This window comes from Balaenoptera borealis, assembly GCF_965194805.1.
Source record: "Balaenoptera borealis genome assembly, chromosome: 8".
NCBI classification, from domain to species: Eukaryota; Metazoa; Chordata; class Mammalia; order Artiodactyla; family Balaenopteridae; genus Balaenoptera; species Balaenoptera borealis.
In genome coordinates, this window is record NC_138865.1 from 33,960,108 (window position 1) to 33,987,185 (window position 27,078).

Here is a 27,078-nt window from a genome sequence, read left to right on the forward strand (position 1 = left end):
TACACCACATTAATGAATTCAGTAAAGTCACAGAATACAAAATTAATACACAGAAATCTCTTGCATTCCTATACACTAAAAACAAAAGATCAGAAAGAGAAATTATGGAAGGAATCCCATTTACCATCACATCAAAAAGAAAAAAATACCTATGAATAAATCTACCTAAGGAGACAAAAGACCTGTACTCTGAAAACTCTAAGATGCTGATGAAAGAAATTGAAGGTGACACAAACAGATGGAGAGATATACCATGTGCTTGGATTGGAAGAATCAATATTGTCAAAATGACTATACTACTGAAGGCAATCTACAGATTCAATGCAATCCCTATTAAATTACCAGTGGAATTTTTTTTTTTTTTTAGATTTTTTTGATGTGGACAATTTTTAAAGTCTTTATTGAATTTGTTACAATATTGCTTCTGTTTTATGTTTCGGTTTTTTTTTTTTGGCTGCATGGCATGTGGGATCTCAACTCCCTGACCAGGGATCGAACCCGCATCCCCCTCATCAGAAGGCGAAGTCCCAACCACTGGACCGCCAGGGAAGCCCCCACCAATGGCAGTTTTCACAGAACTAGAACAGAAAATTTTAAAATTTGTTTAGAAACACAAACCCCCAAATAGCCAAAGCATCCTATGAAAGCAAAATGGAGCTGGAGGAATCAGGCTCACTGTCTTCATACTATATTACAAAGCTACAGTAATCAGTATGGTACTTGCACAAAAACAGAAATATAGATCAATGGAACAGGATAGAAAGCCCAGAAATAAACCCACACAACTATGGTCAATTAATCTATGACAAAGGAGGCAGGAATATACAATGGAGAAAAGACAGTCTCTTCAATAAGTGGTGCTGGGAAAACTGGACAGCTACATGTAAAAAAATGAAATTAGAACATTTTCTAACACTATAGACAAAAATAAACTCAAAATTCATTAAAGACCTAAATGTAAGACTGGATATTATAAAACTCTTAGAGGAAAATCCAGGCAGAACACTCTTTCACAGCAGCAATATCTTTTTGGATCCACCTCCTAGAGGAAAGAAAACAAAAACAAAAATAAACAAATGGGACCTAATAAAACAAAAGCTTTTGCACAGCAAAGGAAACCATAAACAAAACAAAAAGACAACCTACAGAATGGGAGAAAATATTTGCAAATGATGAGACTGACAATGGAATAATCTCCAAAGTATACAAATAGCTCATGCAGCTCAATATCAAAAAAGCAAACAACCCAATCAAAAAATGGACAGAAGATCTAAATAGACATTTCTCCAAAGAAGACATACAGATGGGCAAAAAGCACATGAAAATCTGCTCAACATCGCTAATTATTAGAGAAATGCAAATCAAAACTACAATGAGGTATCACCTCACACTAGTCAGAATAGCCATCATCAAAAAGTCTACAAACTGTAGACTACAAAAATGTTGGAGAGGGTGTGGATAAAAGGAACCCTCCTACACTGTTGGTGGGAATGTAAATTGGTTCAACCACTATGGAGAATATTATGGGATTCCTTAAAAAACTAAAAATAGAACTACCATATGATCCAGCAATCCCACTCCTAGGCATGTATCTGGAGAAAATTATACTTCAAAAAGATACATGCACCCCAGTGTTCAGTGCAGCACTATTCACAATAACCAGGACATGAAGGCAACTTAAATGTCCATTGACAGATGAATGGATAAAGAAGATGTGGTACATATATACAATGGAATATTACTCAGCCATAAAAATGAATGAAATAATGCCATTTGCAGCAACATGAATTGATGTAGAGATTATCATACTAAGTGAAGTAATTCAGAGAAAGACAAATATCATATGATATCACTTATATGTGGAATCTAAAAAAATGATACAAATGAACTTAATTACAAAACAGACTCACAGATTTAAAAAACAAACTTATGGTTACTAAAGGGAAAAGGTATGGGGAGGGATAAATTAGGAGTTTGGGTTCACATACACACACTACTATATATAAAATAGATAATCAACAAGACCCTACTGTATAACAAAGGGAACTCTACTCAGTATTCTGTAATAACCTATATGGCAAAAGAATCTGAAAAGGAATGGATATATGTATATGTATAACTGAATCATTTTGCTGTACACCTGAAATTAATTCAACATTGTAAATCAACTATATACTTCAATATAAAATAAAAATTAAATTAAAAAAAAGAGATTAAAAAAAGAACTGTCTTCCAATGCAAGGATCAGATCAAAGAACATGAATGCAATATTCCTATTGGAATGATTAGGAGGATAACACACCCTTGGTAAGTGCAGAGCCTGTTCGCTTATCCTCTGACTTTCTTGTTCCCTTTCTCCACTACATCCAATTAAGCACATAAAAACTTTGAGAAAGCTGCCTCTTCCTTCACCAATGCCAAGAAGGACAAACTCAAAGAGCCACTTGTCTGTCTGTCTTCCTCTGATGTTGCTTCTTCATGTTTGAGCTATTGGGAGAAGAGAGAGGCAATAAATCCTCTTAGTAAAAGCAAAAAATAAAAATAAAAATAAAAAATAAGCCTATATGGTTAGTCACAATCCTTGCTATACTTATATAAATAACAAGACCAAGTTTATTGAATCTAGACTTATTTTGCAAACAAATTTGTCTTAATTTGGCTATCTTTGATAGAAATGAAGATGATTTTAGAGAGAAAAATTATCTTTCAATAGAAACCAAAATATGTATTGTGGATATTAGATTCTAGTGCTATTAATTTTCCTTGAAGTTTTGTTAATTGCCTGAAAACTGGACTGTATCCTGAATTTTTCTAGTTTCCTCCACTACCTGACTACAACTCTCCAAACTAGTGTTTCCAAATTTTCTCCCACCCCTTTGACTTGGAATCATTGAAACTAAACCTGCCTTTTTTTCTGAAGCCTTGCATACTGAAGGTAGATATCTTAATATAAACTTCAGAGAAATCTCCACAGCAGCTCATGTTTAGACAATCTTCTTCGTTCCTGTTGCTAAATGGACCACTCAGAAAGTTTACCTGAACATCTGATGACATCATCATGGACATTCAAACTACAAAAGATGCTTTAACCCTGACATTTAGAGATCTTCTCAACTGTCTACCCTCAGAACTCAAAAACTGATATGAAATTTGCCTCAGTTATTAACCATTGTGTTTTTTTGTCTCCATAGCAATGCCTCTCATTAAATACCTGATTGCTTGTGCAGTAAGTTTAACTTGTACTTGGAAATACTGCTTTGGAAGAGAAAATTAAGGTAAAATGATCATATGGATGGACTCTAATCCAATATGACTTGTAGTTTTATAAGCGGGGAATATTAGAACACAGACATGCACAGACTGAGGGGCAACCATGTGAGGACACAGCGAGAAGGTAGCCATCAAAGGAGAGAGGCCTCAAAGAAACTAAACTTGATACCTTGATCTTGGACTTCTAGCCTCTAGAACCATGAGAAAATATATTTTTGTTGTTTAAGCCACCTAGTAGCCAATGTGATATTTTGTTATGGTAGCCCTGGCAAACTAATACAATCACTATTAGGGAAAAAAAAGCATGTGCTTTGTTATTCCAGTAGAATGATTTTAACACTGATTACTTCTTACCTTGAGATTATAAAAGACAGTGATAAACATTACTGTAGAGTATATATGAGTTGTGTCCTATGAAACAAAGCTAGTTAACAAACACCTCTCAGCTGTAGATGATGCCATGTGTTCATCTGGTCAGCAAGAAGACATGAGTGGAAGGGAGAACCTTTTCTGCTTCAGACAAGCAACTTCCTGGCTTACCCTGAGTATGACAAAGAGGACCATTGCTTGGGGACCAGGTCTTCAAGCAGTCACAACAGGCCTCAGGAACCCGCAAGAAAATTGTGAAGGAAGAATATTACTAGCCAGGCCCATATGAATCTTTTCCTCCCATCACTGCTCTTTTGTGAAAAATTCTTCCAAATACATATTTTTGTCCCAAAATATCATGTTGGATGCTCCCTACTAGGAGCAAACTTTTCTAGCATCTCTGTTGGATGAATTTTCACACTTGCAAAATCACTCAGAAAAGAGTTCATCCTCCCAACACCTCCCCTGCACCAGTGTCCCCCTAAACAGCATCTGACCACAATATGAAGGAACTTACCTCCCAGGTAAACAGGTGCTTGAATGTGATTTAATTATCTCTGCATCCTCTCCCTGGTCTCCCTGTGAAATCTAGTCACCTCTTTGCATTAAAGCATTTCTGTGAGAAGCCCTGTAAGGTGCTGGCTATTCTCAGTTCTGTCTTGCTGGTTTCTCTGAAGTGCCTAGAAGCTGTCCTCTCCACACACAAACTGTTCCGACAAACTTCATTTGAATGATTTGGATTTTAATTCTCAATTTGCTTCTGTTCCTAAGCTCTTAAGGCTTTTTTTTTTTTTTTTTTTACCAATTCAGAAAAAACATCATTAAAAAAAAGACAAGGTTACTCGCAGATCTAACATGCTAAGCTTTAACTTAGTAAGTTCTTAAGACTGATATTTTCCAAAGAACAAACTTTCTTGTCTCCTGTGCAATAATAAAGGTTTGTCATAAAAGTACAAAAAGTGAAAAAAAATAAAAATAGTGGTATCTTCACAGTTGAGTTCTTAACATATTTTCTGATATATGTAAAAAGAGAAAAATTGGCAAAATGAGTACCAACATTTTAAAAAATAATAATTAAGCCTAAATCCTTAGATTTACCAATTTTATAAAATAAGAAAATAACATTTTATAAAATACAATTTTATGAAATATGATTTTATAAAATTTGTATAGCTAGGTAACAAATGATTTGCCCAAAAAACAGATTTAACAGGTGGAGTCCAGGGACACATTCTACAAAATAAATTTATTGACACTGTAAAGGGTTACTAGCATAAAATTATGGTGGGAATAAAAAGGGCAGTGACCTTCCTCCTGAAGTTTAGGAGTGATCCCTGAATTGAGAGATATCTGAGTTGAAGTGGTCATTGGAAACAAATGGTAGAGACTGTGAAATCACAGAGAGCAGACTGTATCAATTCCAGCTTCTGGACTCAGAGAAGGAAGGAAGAGCTTCAGATTTCACTGCAGAGAATGAGGCTGAGAAACTTTAAAATCAGATGCATTTTCCCAGATCAAGCGGGCCAGCTAATGCACAAAAATGCTTAAAGGCAAATAGGTATGTCACCTTTATTTCCTAGAAAAGATGTTAGCATTTTCTAAATCCTCATCTATCATTCCTGGCATGCATTCTTTTATAGCTTTCTGGAAGTTTCATCAGCACCACTTGTATATCTGTAGTACGATGTGTCTGTGGAGAGTACAGATTGCAGGTCCGGGGTGGGGGCAACGGACTCTTCTAGCTACCACAGTGAGTGGCGCCCCTGCAAACCTGAGTAAGGAAGACAACTTGCCTTTGTGTGGGTAATGTTACAATCTGCATGTCTAAGGGCACAAATATAAAGACCGACCCTGTTCTGGGAATGGTTATGATTCTGACTGACCTCAAAGAGGTAATTATGAAACCCCTGGATCATCAGGATCTGGATGTTCCCTACTTTTTCCATGGTGTGATCATGACAGAAAGTGTGGCTGTAGATACCTGGGAACATTTCCAGAAATGTCTTCCTGTAGGAGTTAATTATAAAGTAAATGTGTATGAAACAGAAAATAATATTGAAACCTATCAAGGGGAGTAGATCTTAAGGGTTAATATTGTAGACGGACTACTTTGGAAAAAATCTTTTTCCCTTGGAGTATTAAGAAGTCATCACATAATTGCCATCTCTCCACATTTTGTTCTAGAGTGCCTGGTTTATTGATATCAGTGTGAGACCTGTTTTAAATAAAAATCTATTTGTAAAAACCTAAATTTGTAATATGTTCTAAATATCATTATAGAGTCTTTTAACTATAGATTAAAAATCACTTCATTTTCAGCAAAATATTTTGATGTAAACATCAAATGTTTTGAAAACAAAGGGGATCTGTTTTTGTTGTTTTCCTTTTATCTAATTTTTTTATCCATTTTGTCTGGGCATATTAAATGGTAAAAATATTTATAAGATTTGCACTAGGTGAATCGTCTTAAAAACAAAATACTGAAGGCCACAGAGTCTGGGAATATTAATATCTTTTTAATAGGCTGATCCCCCTTGATTTCTTATTCTGGAGTAAAGGTACAAGTTTTTCCATGAAAATTAGACACACAAATCAGCTGACGCAATGTATGACAGATGGAAAATGATTGATGGGAATTTTGCTTTAATGCACATTGTTCATTGTAATTTTGCCCAGCTTAATGAACTGTGAATTAATAATGAGGAGCAACACATTCAACATATTAAAGTAATAAAGTGCTTTTATGGACATTTTTCATGTTTCCAGACTTTCTTGGCCACCCTGAACAACTTTAACTCAAAGGATTAAAACATAATCACTTATTTAACTGTGTTAAAATAGTCAACTTTGAAAAGAATATTTTCCTGTGTGAACTTTTTCCTAATTGATTCCATTTTGTTCTGATCAGTAAACTTACCTGCGTAAGCTGCAATATTAAAAAAAAAGTGATCTGATAGAGTATTAGATGACATACGTGACCATATTCCATTGTTTTCTGATTCAGTGACATAAGGGAGTAAAGTGAAAAATTAATAATTATACTTTTTTTAATTAGGAGAATAGAAAAACTAAATTTCTTGTAGAAATAAGCCAAAAGAGTCCTCGTGTCAGCCCTGCTCCTCTTAAAAGACTGTGATGCTGTAATACCAATGGATAATCTGGGAGACTTAACCAGCTGTCATTAAAATAGATTTTATCAAGGCAAGGACAATAGGTTGCTTATTAGCAGTGAGAAATCAGTAGTCTTTTAGAAGTGTACCCATTGGAAAGTGTGGGATATATAATAAATGAAAGCCTTTCATTATTCATTGTTATAAGCCAAATGTAGATTAAATGTACAACACCTTCAATTCAAATATTAAGGTATCCTTCCCTCAGTAATTTTATGAGGTAACATGTATAATCTCAAGCATAGACTAAGTCATATATTTTATAATCTTTCAAAAATTTTTAAAGCAATGTGTTAACCCTATAATGAATATAAAATGGATCCTAACTGCATGTCTTAGAAAATGTGCATTTCATAGAATTATTTAAGAATGAATCCTTAATAGCCCATCTTTTTAAGTATGTTAGCCGAACCTTATGATTGTGTAATATCATTTTAGGGCATTACCACATTTTAAGAAATAAAATAATATTCAGAAGCATAATTTTGCCAGAATGTAAAATTTAAAACCAGAAATTTGACTTGTGAAAAATCCTCACATGATTATTGGCCTGTTAAAAAATAAAGCAAACCCCACAAACTTGATGCAAGCTATTATGTGCAAAATAATGTGCTAGTTACACAGCCCTCAGGGAAGTGAATGTGAGTCCCGATGCTTCTTTCTTGGTTTATTTCATTCCTAGAGTACCTTTGTTGCAGGTTTTTCTTATGTTTCCAAAGGAAACAAGTAAGCCATCTCAAGTTTAGGTTTGTCCCCAGTAAAGTAAAAAATGTGCCAGATACCACTTGACTGAATGATAACTAAAACTGGACAAATATTTTCTCTCACTGGAGACTGACAGTGTTTTAGTTGTGTTTAAAATTTGTGATTCTCCTAAAAAAAAGGGTACAAATGAAAACTTATGGTTACCAGTGGATAAGGTGGGGAGGGATAAATTGGGAGATTGGGATTGACATATACACACTACTATATATAAAATAGATAACTAATAATAACCTACTGTATAGCACGGGAAACTCTACTCAATACTCTGTAATGGCCTATATGGGAAAATAATCTTTAAAAATAGTGGGTATATGTATATGTATAACTGACTCACTTTGCTGTACACCTGAAACTAACACAAATTTGTAAATCAACTATACTCCAATAAAAATTTTTAAAAATAAAAAAATAGAGTACTACATGCATTTCTAAGAAATAAACATTATTTTCTTCATTTTTCTAAAAAAATAAAAATAAAAAATATAATTTGTGATTTTCAAACTAATGAACACCTAAGAATGAATTTTGCAAATCTACATGTGGAATGTATAATTCTTTTGTTCAGAGGCAATGACATTACAAAAGAACAAAACTTCTCAAACATTTCCCCATTTAGAGTAATGCTGACAATGAGTGTCTGGTGGATCTCAGAGGGGCACAACTGATAATATATTTATCATGCTGCCAGTTTGGTAAGTGGTTTCATGTTCACTAAGAAAGACTTGTCAATGGACACTGAAGAATAGATGTGAGGTCTCTGTGAGGTCTTTGTGCCAAGTCTCTGTGTGTTGTCTCTGGGTGAGATCTCTGTGTGAAGTCTCTGTATGAGGTCCCTTTGGAAGGTATCTCTGGGAAATCTGTTAAATCTGTGCTAGGTTTCTGTCTGAGGGTCTGTGAGGCAACATGAGGTCCCTGTGTGAGGTCTCAGTATGTGATCTCTGAGAAAGGTGTTTGTGTGAGAAGTCTCTCTTGAGAGGTGTGTCTGTGAAGTTTTTGTGTATTGTCTCTGGGTCTCTCCATTTCTTTTTTTTTTTTTTTCTTTTGGTCTCTCAATTTCTTGTCTTACTGTACCTTATGGAAGATGGAGCAGCAAGAGAAGGGCAAAGGGACTTGCTTCTTTCTGTTTTCTCACTGTTCCATCAGCATCACCTGTCTGCAGCACTTCTCCCAGCAGGAGCCAGGGGGTCCAAGTCCAGCTTCCCCATATTCCCAGAACTCACTTCTGGGTGCCCCTGAGAGGACCCAGCAGCAGCCAAGCTCAGGTCCCAGCCCTGTCCACTCTTTCCTCTGGGTACCGACCCCTCCCACAAGTCCTGGCTCCACTCTCACTGCTCTGCCCATTCTGGAGGCTGCCTTGGGAATTGGGGCCCAGAGGTAGGGCCTGGCTCCAGGGAGAAACCAGGGGTGTGAGCAGTCCTGTGCTCACTCTGCCCCCTCCACCCCAGGTCCCAGCATTTCCACATGTTGAGGGGCCTGACAGGTATGGGGGATGGGGTCCATTTCTGTTGTCATCTGGATCAGGAGCATCAGCTGGAACAGAAATCTCCACAATGGGAAAGACACCACCTGGAGCTGTGTCCACCATGCGCCCTGTGCATGGCAGAAAACACCAAATCACTCTAGAGAAATTCTTTCTCATCTCCCTGCTTTCCCATATGGATGGGGGTCAGGAGACAAGAAAAGCTGTTCTAGAAGCAGATCAGTGGAACACTCCTGGACTGCACCCTGCCCCATCCATTTTGCACAGGTCACCCCCACACAACCACTGCCACAAATCCTGTCTGATTGCTTCTTCACCTGCCAGGCTCTGGGGTGATCAAGGACTGGGAGACAGGCAAGGCTTACTACACAATCACAAGCCAGTCCCCACCTCTCCCCTGGAGCAGTCCTTGGGCCATGTGTTTATGTGAAGGTCACCAGACTAGGAGTCACATCCCAAGTTCCCTATTCCTGGCTTTTACACCTATTGTTAAGTCATCCTTTGTAAAAGTCAAGAGGTGATGATGTGTAAGCTTATTAAATACAGTATTAAGAGATTAACCTTCCCTTATTTGCTTTACTTCTATAAGTTTGACCTTCTGTTTTGACCTAAAGGTGGTTTCTCTAGGTCTATGATCTTAGAGTTGGAATAGGGTAGAGACCCTAGGGTGGGGCCATGATGAGCTACTGGACCCTTAACTTTTCCTCTCCTTTAGGCCTTTAGATGGTGGTTGTATGTCAGGGGGCTGCTCTTTCACTGCACATTTATGGGAATCTGGTACCACTTTGCCTCCTTCTTTGGATAGAATGTTTTTTCTTCACCTACATCCCACCCTAAATTCACGGTGTTTGACCATCAGATAGTTACTACACACAGTCACATCCCTATTCCATTCATCCAAAACTCCTTCTTTGGGGTTAACATAAGTGGAAGGTAGGTGACCCATGAACATAACCATTCATTTATATGGGACTGGGCTCAACACAGCCCTCAGCAGCCTCCCTGATACCCCCCCCCCCCACCTACACACACAGAGCTGGAAATGCCATCCTTGCTGCTGCTCTAAAGTGTGGGAAAAACAGAGGTGGGGGAGGGTGATCCTGTACATTTTATTATGGCTAAGCTAAGAGGGGTTCATAGTGCACATCTCAATCCCAACCTTCATCAGAGAGAGAAGGAGTTCTTAAGAGCAGATGTTGTATATTCCCTACCAAGAGATCCAGGGGCAAGATTTCTCCTGCTTCTGAACTCAGAGCCCATACTCTATTTCCTCCAGACTTCCATCCACTTGGCTCTGACACTTCCTGGAGTCTGCATTGGAATGTCCGGCCCTATCGTGTAAACCTATCCACTACAGTTGCATAAAGTTCAAAGTAGCATAGAAGAAGGAGAAAGACTGGTTAAACCAGATCCTTGGGTGTGGGCTTCATAGGTTTTTCCCATCTCATTGTTAGAGTAGTTTTGGTTTGTGTAATGACAGTATTATAAGGTACAGTGAAGGGACACGAGACAAGGAGCAAGCCTGTGATGCTACTGTCATCCTCCCTCCATGCCCCTCCCTTCTAGAAGACAAAGTGCACAGCACAGACAGCAGCCATTACACGATGCTCTTATGAGAAAAAAATTTATATATATATATGTATTGGGGAACATTAAATATCTTGGATGTGCTAATGAGAAAATCATTTTCTCTACATGGACTGAATTTTTACTTGGATACATGTTTTCCTACTAAAGGGAAGACTAAAGAAGGATTTTACTGTTGACCAGGCAAGACATCTCCCCAAAGATGACAATGCCTTGGACAGTGTTGATGGCAGGCTGGAGCACCTGGAATCCTTGGCCCATACTGGCAGGTACTAACTGGAAACAAACTCTTCTTGGGGGACGAAGATGGGAGGCACATTAGGCCCAGTTTCTCATCGTCGAATCTTACACTTTTCAAACTCTGTTGGTGTCTGACTTCCCTTTCCCTGATAGAACAACTCTGGCCCTTGGAGGTGGCTTGATGACTGCAGGCTATATAACCCATCATTCTCCTTTGCTCTGGGTAGGAGGTAAGCCTATGATAGCAGAAACACCCACATACTGGGGCTTGGAATTCCTGTTTGTGTTCATTTAACTTTGTGGCATGAAGTCCATGGTGAATTGCTTTTTTTTCTTCTGGGATCTGTCCAACAGCTGTCATGAGTGCCTGAACCTCAGCAGTCTCACTCTTCAAGATTGATCTGCTTTTGACTGATCCGTGGCTCTGGGCAGTGGCTGATATGGGCTTGAATTTTTGCAGAGCATCTTGACCATTGACTTTTTTATTGGGGAAAATCCACTTTAAAAACAGCCTCATCTTTTTTCTGAAGAGGTTTTCTGGAGGGCTATGTTTCTTCTCTGGCATGAGCTGGAGACATTTGCTCCCAACACAGTCTGTTATTCCCCTGACCTGGGCAGGGCGGCTCATACTTCCAGCTTGAGAGGTACCTAATTCTTTAAACCCTTCTTCTTGCTCTCCTGGTTTATGCCTCCTACAGTCCTCTCTTTTGTAAGTAGGGGCAATCATCTTGCTCTGGCTCTTCCATGAGTCCTGAAGTTTTGAAGTTTTGGGCTCCTGCTGCCCTAGGTTGCTCCTTTGGGCTGCCATAAGGCCGCTTGGCTCCTGGAAAGCTAATCTGTCTCTGGTGGGAACTCTCTGGTGATGGCACTGAGACACCTGAGAAGCCAAGTTGTCTGCAGCAAGGAACATGTGTTTGGGAAAGTTCTGAAGATGGTTGTCTGACTGTACCTTTACTTTGGACTTAAACTCACTAGCAACCTCCATGTTAAGGCATGGCTCACCTGGATGTTGGAAAACAGACATTCTAGGTAGTAGGAAACTTTTACTGGTCCCTGGCACCTCTAAACTCCTCATATGTACATTTGTGGTTTGGGATTTTGTCAACCCTTTGGCTTCCAAGATAACACTAGACTGTGGTTGAAGAGCAGGGGACTCCTTGGCCTCCACAGCCTCCCTGGCCTCTTCACCTCTCAAAGATTGGGATCCTAAGTTCACCTCCATCACTGTTACCCTATGGCAGGGGTCTCGTGAGGCCTGACCACCACTCACCTCTCTTGGCTCATTCCTGACCATTGCTGAACTTGGACCTGGCTCTAGGCTGTCCCTCTTGGCCCATTCCACAGTCTCACTCTTCCAGGTTCTGCCCACAAGGCTGAGTGTGAGGGACTGAGAAGGTGGCCTGCCCTCCTGTCCAGTCAGAGAAGATTTTGAGGGCCCATGGTAGTCACCAGATGGAATCCCTCCCAGGGCACTCTGGATTTCCTTACACACAGGTGAGGGGACAAGGAGAGGCCTCACCAGGGTAGGAACTGACTCTTCTGTTATCACCTTTCCTCCTGAATGAGATTGAGGAGGTTTTCCCAGGAACTCAGCAAACTTGACTCTCGAGTGGGACCCAGATACACAGGTGGCTGAAGGGGAAAAGGCAAACTGCAGAATGGTGGAGGGTTGAAACTTTTTCAACTTAAAGAGATTTATGGGCTTGAGGACCTTGAGGGGTAGGGTCCACCTGTGCTTTACCAAAAACCTTATAATATGTGCTTCCAGCACCTCTTGAGTGTCTGGATCAAGGAAGGAAACCCTACGGGAGGTGTTCATGCAAGGTTCCCAACCCTTCAAGATTCCTAGATTTCTGGTTTCCATGTGAATATCGGACTTGGGAGAAGCATGCTCGAGAGCAAGGCAGGATTGACTCACATTCACAGGAATCAAACCCTCATTGATCTGCCCCAACTTTTTGCCCAAATGGCCTTTCAAAGTGTTTTCTAGATTCTTGTCTAAGCTCCTTAGTAAATCAATTCTTGAGTCATTCCTCAAGAGCCTCAAGTCACTTTTTGACTCCTGAGAGTTCATCCCCTGAAACTTCACTAGGGAGCTTTCTGAGCTTCTGGATAGATCTTTTGGGACCTTCCCCAGAATATGTCCCAGGCCCTTGCCTAGTTCCTGATTTAGCCGGAACCCCATCTTCTGTGCATCCTTGTTGCTTTCACCTGTAAACGAAGAGGGCTGTGAGGGTCCCTGCTTGTCCTTTGCCTGGCATGTCCCTGGTAATTCTCCCTGAAGCTGCCTTATCTCTAAAGACTTTTGGATCCTTTGGGGCAGCTCCCACCGGTGTTGGATGAGCCACTTTTGGAGGTGTTGTTCCAGTTGCTTCCGGAGCTCAGGACTGATTGGAAAAGTCTCAGGAAGGATGGAGGCAGCCCAGCTGTCCTCAGGAATGTTGGAAGTGAAGACACTAAAAAGTTCCTGAGATCTTTTGACTACAGAAGATAAAGCCCATCCATTTTCTAGTTGCTTCTGCAACAAGGACCATTCTGAATGTTGAATCTCAGTTGGGGTAAGAAATTGTATCTTATTCTGGGCTATAGGGCAAGGTACTCCACAGGCCCTAATCTGGGGTAGAGAAGAAGGTGGTAGGATTGGGAGAGAGGATTTGAGATGTGCCTGGGTTTGGACCTGAGCCAGAAGTGGGGGCTGGAATTGAGGTATTGTTGGAATAAAGTGTTGAGATTGGAACTCTAGATGGGACAGGGGCTGGAACTGGCAAAGCAGTGGAGATATTTTAGCTTGCATTTGAACTGGGCAGGCATTCGAAATTCCATTGAATAAGAAAGAAGGAGACTGTGGTGCCGAAGAGCTCTCAGAGATCCAGGCAGTAGCCACCAAGGATTCACTGTGCAGAGAAGGGAGACCCCAGAAAAACTGGTTATATTTCTGCTGTAGATGGTCCCCCAAGACCTTGGGATATGAGAACTGCTGAAAACAAGGCAGTTGCTCTGGTTTGTCTTTTGTGCTCCAGAAAAGTTGGGGGGTTGTAGTGTCCTGCTCAGTACCTAGTGATTTCAGCATGTTCCCCAAATAATTCAGGTGGCAGTCTGGGCTCATTTGTTTTAGATGTGATCCATTGTTTTCTTTTTCCTTCCGAATCTCGATCTCAACTCTTTTTGTGACTTGTATCTCCAGGAGGTTCTGGTCATCAGAGATGAGCAAAGGAGGGCTACTCACCTCTACTTGTCTGTCTGTAAGGCCTACCCAGAATGAGGCCTCTGGTGGGTTGTGGGAAAGGTGCTTTTTTTGGGACTTGCACTGTGATGAGGTTGATAGGCACAAGGATTTGGCAGCTGCCTGCCACCAGGACAGGGCTGAAATGGGACAGCTTGAGTGACCAAGGCCTGAGATGGCTGGGATGACAGAAGCTGACCAAGGAGTATGTGGAGACATGCTCTGTGGGACAGTGTCCAGTGGTAGTGCCATTGAAGAGTCACACTGAGTAAGAGTCAGAATTGAGTCTGGTGGTGGTAGGGCAGAGGAGGCTGTCAGAGGGCAGGCCTCTGGATCAGGCGGACATGATGGGGGAGAGGAAAGAGCAAGTGGCAGGGGTGAAAGGCTATCCTGTGGAAGAAAAGGCTCTACTGACTGAGAGGCACTCAGGGATGTGTGTGGATGAACAGAAACTGAGGAGGTCGTTGGGCCTGGAGAAGTGGAAGAGGCCAGATGTAGACGGCACTTGGTCAGAGGAGCCAATAGGGACGTGGCAGGAGCAGTATCTTCCACAGGCTCCTTGCATGGCTGGTGGGCTCCAGCAGGCACTGCTTTGCACATCTCACCAGGAGGGTCTTGACATGAGAGCTGATGAAAGTCGCCCTTGCCAGGGAGCCTCCCCAGGCAGCTGCAGAAGAGCAGATGGGACCAGGAGGGCTGGACAGGCCAGGCAGGGGTGGGCACCTGCAGCCCAGGAACCCTCCTCTGCCCCCACACTGACTTCATAATGCTCCTGCTCTCCCTCACCCTAGGGCTTTAGCCACACCCTCCCATGGCTCCCCCTCCCAGGACTGGGGTCACATTATAGGCTCTGGGAGGAATGACGACCCAGGAGAGAAGGGGAAAGATTCTTTACCTTTGCAGAAGTGAAACCAGGTTGTGAGTCCCCTCCAGTTCTTCCAGGCAATCTCTGCAAGCTGGAAATCAGGAGACTGGGTCATGGTGGTGAAGGCAGAGGCCTAAGAGTCTTTCAGGAGGCTGAGTGCAATGGCCCTTTAAGGGAAATCTTTGGAGGATTAGACTCTGGAGCCCAAGTATCAGTGTCCAAGGCCACATGTCCCTGACAGTGATGGTAAGGCTCACTTGACAAGGGTTGTCCTTTGCCAAGTGCTTCCATGTTAATTAATCCCTGTAGCCCTTACAACTGCCCTGTAGGGGAGAAAGGTCAGTGGTCATCACACAGAGGAATCTGAGCAAAGTTAAACAACTTGTCCACAGTTGGACTTGGAGGTTCCACTTCCCAACCCAGGCATCAATGGTCCACCACAGTCCCCATACCTCATTTCTAGGTCCTCATGGCTTCATTCTAAGTACAAATTTCTGGGAAGTATCTGGGCTCTGATCTCTTTCCCAGGAGCCTCCCCAAGGCTCTGTTTCCTGAAGAATAGGCTCTGCCACTGGCATCCTCAGAGACCATGAAGCTGGGCCCTCAGGATTAGGAGAGATGGAAGCTAACTCTCGGGGGCATGCAGGGCTGAATGGCAAAGGCTTACCTTTCAAAGATCTACTTTTCTTCCTACTCCGGCTCCTCCGCTTCAGCTCTACTTGATGCTGAGAGATAAGAAAAAATGAGGGGCTAACACCCAACTCTCACTGTCCTCTATCTAGGCAAGCTGTGTTCATGAACAACATGACTTTCTACATTTAACTAAAACTCTGTGGGTTTTTCTCCCCTTTTACTTATGTTTAAAGTGGATAACAATATTTTCAGTTTTTCTTCTTTGAAGAGTGCAAAGAAGGATTTTTTAAGTTTTAATCACCATAGATTTCTTCTGTCACTGTTCCTCTGATCAAGAAACACACACGTGAGGAGGAGAAGATTGCTGAAGAGTAAGACGTGGAGATCACCTTCCTCCCTACAGATACATCAGAAATACATCTACACGTGGAACTGCTCCTATAGAACACCCACTGAATGCTGGTAGAAGACGTCAGACCTCCCAAAAGGCAAGAAACTCCCCACGTACCTGGGTAGGACAAAAGAAAAAAGAAATAACAGAGACAAAAGAATAGGGATGGGACCTGCACCAATGGGAGGGAGCTGTGAAGGAGCAAAGGTTTCCACACACTAGGAAGCCCCTTCGCGGGCGGAGAATGCAGGTAGCAGAGGGGGAAAGCTTCGGAGCCACGGAGGAGAGCGCATCCACAGGGGTGCAGAGGGCAAAGCGGAGAGATTCCCGCACAGAGGATCGGTGCCGAGCAGCACTCAGCAGCCCAAGAGGCTTGTCTGCTCACCCGCCGGGGCGGGTGGGGGCTGGGAGCTGAGGCTCGGGCTTCGGGTGGATCACAGGGAGAGGACTGGGGTTGGTGGCGTGAACACAGCCTGAAGGGGTTAGTGCACCACAGCTAGCCAGGAGGGAGTCCGGGAAAAGGTCTGGAGCTGCCAAACAGGCAAGAGACTTTTTCTTGCCTCTCTGTTTCCTGGTGCGCGAGGAGAGGGGATTCAGAGCACCGCTTAAAGGAGCTCCAGAGACGGGCGCAAGCCGCGGCTATCAGCGCAACCCCAGAGACAGGCATGAGACACTAAGGCTGCTGCCGCCGCCACCAAGAAGCCTGTGTGCGAGCACAGGTCACTCTCCACACCGCCCCTCCCGGGAGCCTGTGCAGCCCGCCACTGCCAGTGTCCCATGATCCGGGGACAACTTCCCTGGGAGAAAGTACGGCGTGCCTCAGGCTGCTGCAATGTCACGCAGGCCTATGCTGCTGCAGGCTCGCCCCGCATCCGTACCCTTCCCGCCCCCCGGCCTGAGTGAGCCAGAGCCCCCGAAGCAGCTGCTCCTATAACCCCGCCCTGTGTGAGTGAAGAACAGATGCCCTCAGGCGACCTACACGCAGAGGCGGGTCCAAATCCAAAGCTGAACCCCGGGAGCTGTACGAACAAAGAAGAGAAAAGGAAATTTCTCCCAGCAGCCTCAGGAGCAGTGGATTAAAGCTCCACAAACAACTTGATGTAACTGCATCTGTGGAATACCTGAATAGACAATGAATCACCCCAAATTGAGGAGGTGGACTTTGGGAGCAGGATATATTATTTTTTCCCCTTTTCCTCTTCTTGTGAGTGTGTATGTGTGCACTTCTGGGTGAGATTTTGTCTGTATAGCTATGCTATCACCATTTGTCCTAGGGTTCGGTCTGTCCATTTTTTGTTTTTTTACTTAAATTAAAAAAATTTTTTCTTAATAAATTTTTTCTTAATAATTTTTTTCTTATTTTTTATTTAAAAAAATTAAAACATTTATTTTAAAAAACAAAAAAAATTTTTTTCTCAAAAAATATTTTCTTAATAATTTTTTTCTTATTTTTTATTTTAATAGCTTTATTTTATTTTATCTTTCTTTTACTTTATTATATTTTATACTCTTTCTTTCTTTCTTTCTACTTTTTCTCCCTTCTATTCTGAGCCGTGTGGATGAAAGGCTCTTGGTGCTCCAGCCAGGCATCAGGGCTGTGCCTCTGAGGTGGGAAAGCCAACTTCAAGACACTGGTCCACAAGAGACCTCCCAGCTCCATGTAATACCAAATGGTGAAAATCTCTCAGAGATCTCCATCTCAACACCAAGACCCAGCTTCATTCAATGGCCAGCAAGGTACAGTGCTGGACACCCTATTGCCAAACAACTGGCAAGACAGGAACACAGCCCCATCCATTAGCAGAGAGGCTGCCTAAAATCATAATAAGGCCACAGACACCCCAAAACACACCACCAGACGTGGACCTGCCCACCAGAAAGACAAGATCCAGCCTCATACACCAGAACACAGGCACTAGTCCCCTCCACCAGGAAGCCTACACAACCCACTGAACCAAACTTAGCCACTGGGGACAGATACCAAAAACAACAGGAACTGCGAACCTGCAGCCTGTGAAAAGGAGACCCCAAACACAGTAAGATAAGCAAAACGAGAAGACAGAAAAACACACAGCAGATGAAGGAGCAAGGTAAAAACACACCAGACCTAACAAATGAAGGGGAAATAGGCAGTCTACCTGAAAAAGAATTCAGAGTAATGATAGTAAAGATGATCCAAAATCTTGGAAATAGAATAGACAAAATGCAAGAAACATTTAACAAGGACCTAGAAGAAATAAAGAGGAACCAAGCAACGATGAAAAACACAATAAATGAAATTAAAAATACTCTAGAAGGGATCAATAGAAGAATAACTGAGGCAGAAGAATGGGTAAGTGACCTGGAAGACAAAATAGTAGAAATAACTACTGCAGAGCAGAATAAGGAGAAAAGAATGAAAAGAACTGAGGACAGTCTCAGAGACCACTGGGACAACATTAAATGCACCAACATTCGAAGTATAGGGGTCCCAGAAGAGGAAGAGAAAAAGAAAGGGACTGAGAAAATATTTGAAGAGATTATAGTTGAAAAATTCCCTAATATGGGAAAGGAAATAGTTAATCAAGTCCTGGAAGCTCAGAGAGTCCCATACAGGATAAATCCAAGGAGAAACACGCCAAGACACATATTAATCAAACTATCAAAAATTAAATATAAAGAAAATATATTAAAAGCAGCAAGGGAAAAACAACAAATAACACACAAGGTAATCCCCATAAAGTTAACAGCTGATCTTTCAGCAGAAATTCTGCAAGGCAGAAAAGAGTGGTAGGACATATTTAAAGTGATGAAGGAGAAAAACCTACAACCAAGATTACTCTACCCAGCAAGGATCTCATACAGATTTGATGGAGAAATTAAAACCTTTACAGACAAGCAAAAGCTGAGAGGGTTCAGCACCACCAAACCAGCTTTACAACAAATGCTAAAGGAACTTTTGTAGGCAAGAAACACAAGAGAAGGAAAACACCTACGATAACAAACCCAAAACAATTAAGAAAATGGGAATAGGAACATACATATCGATAATTACCTTAAATGTAAATGGATTAAATGCTCCCACCAAAAGACACAGACTGGCTGAATGGATACAAGAACAAGACCCATATATATGCTGTCTACAAGAGAACCACTTCAGACCTAGGGACACATACAGACTGAAAGTGAAGGGATGGAAAAAGATATTCCATGCAAATGGAAATCAAAAGAAAGCTGGAGTAGCAATTCTCATATCAGACAAAATAGACTTCAAAAAAAAGACTCTTACAAGAGACAAAGAAGGACACTATAGAATGATCAAGGAATCAATCCAAGAGAAGGTGTAACAATTGTAAATATTTATGAACCCAACATAGGAGCACCTCAGTACATAAGGCAAATAGTAACAGCCAAAAAAGGGGAAATTGACAGTAACACAATCATAGTAGGGGACTTTAACACCCCACTTTCACCAAAGGACAGATCATCCAAAATGAAAATAAATAAGGAAACACAAGCTTTAAATGATACATTAAACAAGATGGACTTAACTGATATTTATAGGACATTCCACCCCAAAACAACAGAATACACATTTTTCTCAAGTGCTCATGGAACATTCTCCAGGATAGATCATATCTTGGGTCACAAATCAAACCTTGGTAAATTTAAGAAAATTGAAATCATATCAAGTATCTTTTCCGAACACAACACTATGAGACTAGGTACCAATTACAGGAAAAGATCTGTAAAAATTACAAACACATGGAAGCTAAACAATACACTACTTAATAACGAAGTGATCACTGAAGAAATCAAAGGGGAAATCAAAAAATACCTAGAAACAAATGACAATGGAGGCACGATGACCCAAAACCTATGGGATGCAGCAAAAGCAGTTCTAAGAGGGAAGTTTATAGCAATACAAGCCTACATCAAGAAACAGGAAACATCTCGAATAAACAACCTAACCTTGCACCTAAAGCAATTAGAGAAAGAAGAACAAAAAAACCCCAAAGTTAGCAGAAGGAAAGAAATCATAAAGATCAGATCAGAAATAAATGAAAAAGGAATGAAGGAAACAATAGCAAAGGTCAATAAAACTAAAAGCTGATTCTTTGAGAAGATAAACAAAATTGATAAATCATTAGCCAAACTCATGAAGAAAAAAAGGGAGAAGACTCAAATCAATAGAATTAGAAATGAAAAAGGAGAAGTAACAACTGACACTGCAGAAATACAAACGATCATGAGAGATTACTACAAGCAACTCTATGCCAATAAAATGGACAACCTGGAAGAAATGGACAGATTCTTAGAAATGCACAACCTGCCAAGACTGAACCAGGAAGAAATAGAAAATATGAACAGACCAATCACAAGCACTGAAATTGAAATTGTGATTAAAAATCTTCCAATAAACAAAAACCCAGGACCAGATGGCTTCACAGGCGAATTCTATCAAACATTTAGAGAAGAGCTAACACCTATCCTTCTCAAACTCTTCTAAAATATTGCAAAGAGAGGAACACTCCCCAACTCATTCTATGAGGCCACCATCACCCTGATACCAAAACCAGAAAAAGATGTCACAAAGAAAGAAAACTACAGGCCAATATCACTGATGAACATAGATGCAAAAATCCTCAACAAAATACTAGCAAACAGAATTCAACAGCACATTAAAAGGATCATACAACATGATGAAGTGGGGTTTATTCCAGGAATGCAAGGATTCTTCAATATACACAAATCAATCAATGTGATACACCATATTAACAAATTGAAGGAGAAAAACCATATGATCATCTCAATCAATGCAGAGAAAGCTTTCGACAAAATTCAACACCCATTTATGATAAAAGCCCTGCAGAAAGTAGGCATAGAGGGAACTTTCCTCAACATAATAAAGGCCATATATGAAAAACCCACAGCCAGCATTGTCCTCAATGGTGAAAAACTGAAACCATTTCTACTAAGATCAAGAACAAGACAAGGTTGTCCACTCTCACCACTATTATTCAACATAGTTTTGGAAGTGTTAGCCACAGCAATCAGAGAAGAAAAGAAATAAAAGGAATCCAAATCGGAAAAGAAGAAGTAAAGCTGTCACTGTTTGCAGATGACATGATACTATACATAGAGAATCCTAAAGATGCTACCAGAAAACTACTAGAGCTAATCAATGAATTTGGTAAAGTAGCAGGGTACAAAATTAATACACAGAAATCTCTTGCATTCCTATACATAAATGATGAAATTTCTGAAAGTGAAATTAAGAAAACACTCCCATTTACCATTGCAAGAAAAAGAACAAAATACCTAGGAATAAACCTACCTAAGGAGACAAAACACCTGTATGCAGAAAATTATAAGACACTGATGAAAGAAATTAAAGATGATACCAACAGATGGAGAGATATACCATGTTCTTGGATTGGAAGAATAAACATTGTGAAAATGACTCTACTACCCAAAGCAATCTACAGATTCAATGCAATCCCTATCAAACTACCAATGGCATTTTTCACAGAACTAGAACAAAAAATTTCACAATTTGTATGGAAACACAAAAGACCCTGAATAGCCAAAGCAATCTTGAGAACGAAAACTGGAGCTGGAGGAATCAGGCTCCCTGACTTCAGACTATACTACAAACCTACAGTAATCAAGATAGTTTGGTACTGGCACAAGAACAGAAACATAGATCAATGGAACAGGATAGAAAGCCCAGAAATAAACCCACACACGTATGGTCACCTTATCTTTGATAAAGGAGGCAAGTATATACAGTGAAGAAAAGACAGCCTCTTCAATAAGTGGTGCTGGGAAAACTGGACAGGTACATGTAAAAGTATGAAATTAGAACACTCCCTAACACCATACACAAAAATAAACTCAAAATGGATTAAAGACCTAAATGTAAGGCCAGACACTATCAAACTCTTAGAGGAAAACATAGGCAGAACACTCTATGACATAAATCACAGCAAGATCCTTTTTGACCCAGCTCCTAGAGAAATGGAAATAAAAACAAAATTAAACAAATGGGACCTAATGAAACTTAAAAGCTTTTGCATAGCAAAGGAAACCATAAACAACAAGACCAAAAGACAACCCTCAGAATGGGAGAAAATATTTGCAAATGAAGCAGCTGATAAAGGATTAATCTCCAAGATTTACAAGCAGCTCATGCACCTCAATAAGAAAAAACAAACAACCCAATCCAAAAATGGGCAGAAGACCTAAATAGACATTTCTCCAAAGAAGATATACAGATTGCCAACACACACATGAAAGAATGCTCAACACCATTAATCATTAGAGAAATGCAAATCAATACTACAATGAGATATCATCTCACACTGGTCAGAATGGCCATCATCAAAAAATCTAGAAACAATAAATGCTGGCGAGGGTGTGGAGAAAGGGGAACACTCTTGCACTGTTGGTGGGAATGTAAATTGATACAGCCACTATGGAGAACAGTATGGAGGTTCCTTAAAAAACTAAAAATAAAACTACCATAAGACCCAGCAATCCCACTACTGGGCATATACCCTGAGAAGACCATAATTCAGAAAGAGTCATGTACCAAAATGTTCATTGCAGCTCTATTTACCATAGCCAGGACATGGAAGCAACCTAAATGTCCATCATCGGATGAATGGATAAAGAAGATGTGGCACATATATACAATGGAATATTACTCAGCCATAAAAAGAAATGAAATGGAGGTATTTGTAATGAGGTGGATGGAGTTAGAGTCTGTCATACAGAGTGAAGTAAGTCAGAAAGAGAAAAACAAATACAGTATGCTATCACATATATATGGAATCTAAGGGGAAAAAAAAAAAAAGGTCATGCATAACCTAGTGGCAAGATGGGAATAAAAACACAGATCTACTAGAGAATGGACTTGAGGATATGGGGAGGGGGAAGGGTAAGATGTGACAAAGAGAGAGAGTGGCATGGACATATATACACTACCAAACGTAAAATAGATAGCTAGTTGGAAGCAACCGCATAGCACAGGGAGATCAGCTCTGTGCTTTGTGATCACCTAGAGGTGTGGGATAGGGAGGGCGGGAGGGAGGGAGATGCAAGAGGGAAGAGATATGGGAACATATGTATATGTATAACTGATTCACTTTGTTATAAAGCAGAAACTAACACACCATTGTAAAGCAATTATACTCCAATAAAGCTGTTAAAAAAAAAAAAAAAAAGAAACACACACGTTCTCGGACCTAAATGCTCACTTGAGCTTTGTCAGATGGGATTCTGCTTCCCAAGGCCAGACCTCCACTCCAGCCTCTGCTCTGAGGCTTTCAGGGGCTCAGCATTGCCCTTAGATTAGCCCCAACACAGAGGAAAGTCTCACTTGAGACACCTGCTGTGGGAAGGTGGCTGGTGAACCAGGGCTCAGGGGTCAGCCTTCCTGCAGAGATTGAACTCTTAGTAATCCAGTTCTTGACCATTAGTCACTGCATTTGGGACTTGCCCTGGAGCCCTCTACCATACCTGAACTCCTGGTCTAAGATCTTGGCCTAGAAATCTTCATGCCCACTCTAACCCCTCTCTGCCCTGTCTTTTCCCTAGAAGGATGATGTTCTATACTTTTCTGAGAGTTCCCATTACAGGAGTCTCTCTAGGTGGTTTAGAAAAGTGGAAATAAGAATAAGAAAAAAAGAGATAATCTCTGCTGGGATTAAGCCAAAAGTTTCTTACCTTCCTGATATTTCTATGTTTCCTAGGTGGTGCTAAGAATGGATTACTCTGGAAGCAGGGGAGTAACATTAGGAAGAGCCCCAGTCCACACAGGAACGCAAGGATGATATCAATCACCCAGGAAGTGGGGCTGGATCTCAGCCAGATAGCAACAATGTTTTTCAAAGAAAAGAGAGTCTCCATCTTCTGAATTGCATTGCTGCCCTTAGGCAACAGAGCACTGGGAGTTCACTTGATGGCAGAACCCCAGGCCTGCATCACAGAGCTGTGGCCTTGTCACAAAGGGCTCCTGAGTGTGGGGGAGGGGGCAATAAGACAAATAGGCTGAATCACTGCCCCTCCTTCCCATCCAGCCCCACAGACACCTGCACCCTCCTGGGGCTTCCAGATCCCTCCTTCCAACTACTCTCATCCTGTCAGAGAGACCTTAGCCAATTTTCTATTCATTCCATCTGGAACCTGGTTCCTTCATCCATTAGAGATCTTTACTTGAGGCCCACCAATTTTATAACTCTTGAAAATCTTAAGTTGACCCTGGAAGATTGGCTATTTCACAGCAATTTTTACACTCAGGATTTCCTTTGTCCTCAGCTCCAACTTTCCCACATCATGTTTGTGTCTTGTATAAACCCAGGGATAGAACTTGAATTTCTTTTACACTTATTTAGTTTTGTGAATTTTGAATAGTGTATGTTTTGCCTCATTTTCTATCAGAGGGACCTACACACAAAAATTAAAATAATTTATTTTTCAAAATTCATAAGTATGAAAGAATTATAAGTAGTTATGTAATAGGGAAGAACAAATCTGACTCCACTTTAGATCTTTTTTACTTTAATCTTTTTTTTTTTTCACCGAGTTGATCTCCCTGTGCTATGCGGCTGCTTCCCACTAGCTATCTATTTTACATTTGGTAGTGTATATATGTCCATGCCACTCTCTCACCCTGTCACATCTTACCCCTCCCCCTCCCCATAGCCTCAAGTCCATTCTCTAGTAGGTCTGTGTCTTTATTCCCGTCTTGCCACTAGGTTATGTATGACCTTTATTTTCCCTTAGATTCCATATATATGTGTTAGCATACTGTATTTGTTTTTCTCTTTCTGACTTACTTCACTGTATAACAGACTCTAGGTCCATCCACCTCACTACAAATAATTCCATTTCATTTCTTTTTATGGCTGAGTAATATTCCATTGTATATATGTGCCACATCTTCTTTATCCATTCATCCGATGATGGACATTTAGGTTGCTTCCATGTCCTGGCTATTGTAAATAGAGCTGCAATGAACATTTTGGTACATGACTCTTTCTGAATTATGGTTTTCTCAGGGTATATGCCCAGTAGTGGGATTGCTGGGTCGTATGGTAGTTCTATTTTTAGTTTTTTAAGGAACCTCCATACTGTTCTCCATAGTGGCTGTATCAATTTACATTCCCACCAACAGTGCAAGAGTGTTCCCTTTTCTCCACACGTTCGCCAGCATTTATTGTTTCTAGATTAATCTTTAATCTACTTTGATCTTTATGCTTTGTTGTCCTAGCTAACTGTGTCCATCCCTGTGACCCAGGCTGGCTCTGCACTTTTTGTAAAACAATGTTGCATATAGCCTGAAATATACAGGATAGCCTATTTCTAAAGGCTCTGACTTTTAAGAGCCCATTCATGGAGATAAAAAGTTTAAGAACAGAGAATAATAACTGTTTTATTGGAGGATTACAGGAACATGTGACCTGACCAGGATCTGACCCATCTGGACAGCTGCTAGAACAAAGGATCCAACACCAAGATATTTGCAACAATTAGCCATGCCCCTCCCTCACCTTGCCTTTAAAAAGGCTTTGCTGAAAACCTTCAGGGAGTTCGGGGTTTTTCCTGGGCATGAGCCACATGTCTTCTTGCATGGCACTGTGTAAACCTTTCTCTGCTCCAAACTCTGATGTTTCGGTATTTAGCCTCACTGTGCGTCAGGCACACAGACTTGCATCTGGTAACAGTTAAACCTTCAAATGATATTTTTCTAAGTTTGTAGCGTTTATAAATCTGGAGTTAGTAAATCTTTAAACTGCACAAAAACTTTTGGGACACACTGCAAACATGCACACACATATATGCACTCATCTTTCCTTAACAAATCCAGTACTTTCAAATCCAATAATCCATAATTTTCTAGTTAAAAAAATCTGTCATATGTTGTCTCAACCCAACTTCTTAGTTTGCAATGATAAGACAGTCCCCACTCTCCAGATAAATTTTGAAATATGTGGTCTTAATCCATTAGGTCTGCTATAACAATATACCATAGACTGGGTACATTAAAAACAACAGACATTTATTATCACAGTTCTGGAGGCTGGGAAGCCCAAGATCAAGTCACCAGCATGGTCACCTCGTAGTGAGAGCTCTCTTCCTGGTTCACAGCTGGAGCCTTCTCTCTGTATCCTCATATGATGAGAGGAGACTAGAGATATCTCTGGAGTCTCTTTTGTAAGGCACTAATCCCGTTCATGAAAGCTCATAAGCACTTTTGCATGGCCCTACCTCCTATCTTTAGGAGTTATGGTTTCAACATGTAAATTTTGAGAGAACATGAACATTCAGACATGTGCACTCATACTATATCCAGAAGCTAGGAATGGGTTAGGGTGAGCCAAGGTCCTGACCCTAAAGGGCTGTAGGGTGAATAGTAGGACTAGGGGTCAAACCCTTGGGGCTGAGTCAGGTCTTGAGCAACCTCTTCAGATATCCCTAGTGTGTTACGTATGTATTCTCTTTTCTGAGTGTTCCTTGCCTTCCCTGCCCCATCCTCCCAGGCCCCTGAAGCTTCAAGTCCAGCCTGAACCATATAGAAAGGGAGCTTTGAGTCTTACACAAAATTCCCTTATGACACCACTCTCTATCCCTTAGCAGTAACACAGGATTCACTGAAGAATTCACATGGTAAATTTGTCTTAATGCCCCATGAGAGCTTTAAAATAATGTGTATTCTCTGCTTGTTGGTCATAATTTTATAAAGTTTTAGTGGGAACGTGGGCATGTGAGTTTATTTGGCTATATTGCCATGAATGTGCACTTTCACAAACATATTTTCTACATCTACTATTGTTCCTACAGTCTTTTCTTCCCATATGATATTCTCACCTTAATTCAACCTTTTATCAAAATTTAGACTTAGGTCTGTCACCGGGTGGACATGCTTTGTAACAAAATAGCTTCAACCGAGGAGATCAGTGGAAGGCCTGGACCAGCTATCTTGGTTCCATGATAGTAAGCAAAGGATTGCAAACTACCATGTTAAGCTTAAGCACAAAGCAAAGTTTATTTAAGCATAGGTACACTCTCAGAGAGGGAGAGAGAGGAGAAAGAGCAGGC

General features: G+C 40.9%; 1 protein-coding gene across 1 annotated transcript; it reads right to left on the reverse strand.

The window, feature by feature from the left end:
* Positions 1–422: 422 nt before the first annotated feature.
* On the reverse strand, positions 423–27,078 carry LOC309633025 (spermatogenesis-associated protein 31A6-like). Its single transcript, XM_082401306.1, has 4 exons — positions 23,704–27,078; positions 15,637–15,694; positions 15,000–15,060; positions 423–14,771 (listed from the first exon to the last, which is right to left on the reverse strand). The coding sequence occupies exons 1-4, from the start codon at positions 23,884–23,886 to the stop codon at positions 10,811–10,813; spliced, it is 4,263 nt and encodes a 1,420-aa protein (XP_082257432.1). The 5' UTR covers positions 23,887–27,078; the 3' UTR covers positions 423–10,810.

Coding starts and splice junctions, on each gene's coding strand:
- LOC309633025 (XM_082401306.1), bottom strand. CDS start 23,886: ATGGAGACTCTCTTTTCTTTGAAAAACATTGTTGCTATCTGGCTGAGA. Junction 15,061..15,636: donor GAAAAGTAGATCTTTGAAAG/GTAAGCCTTTGC, acceptor CCTGATTTCCAG/CTTGCAGAGATTGCCTGGAA. Junction 14,772..14,999: donor CTGGTTTCACTTCTGCAAAG/GTAAAGAATCTT, acceptor GCTCTTCTGCAG/CTGCCTGGGGAGGCTCCCTG.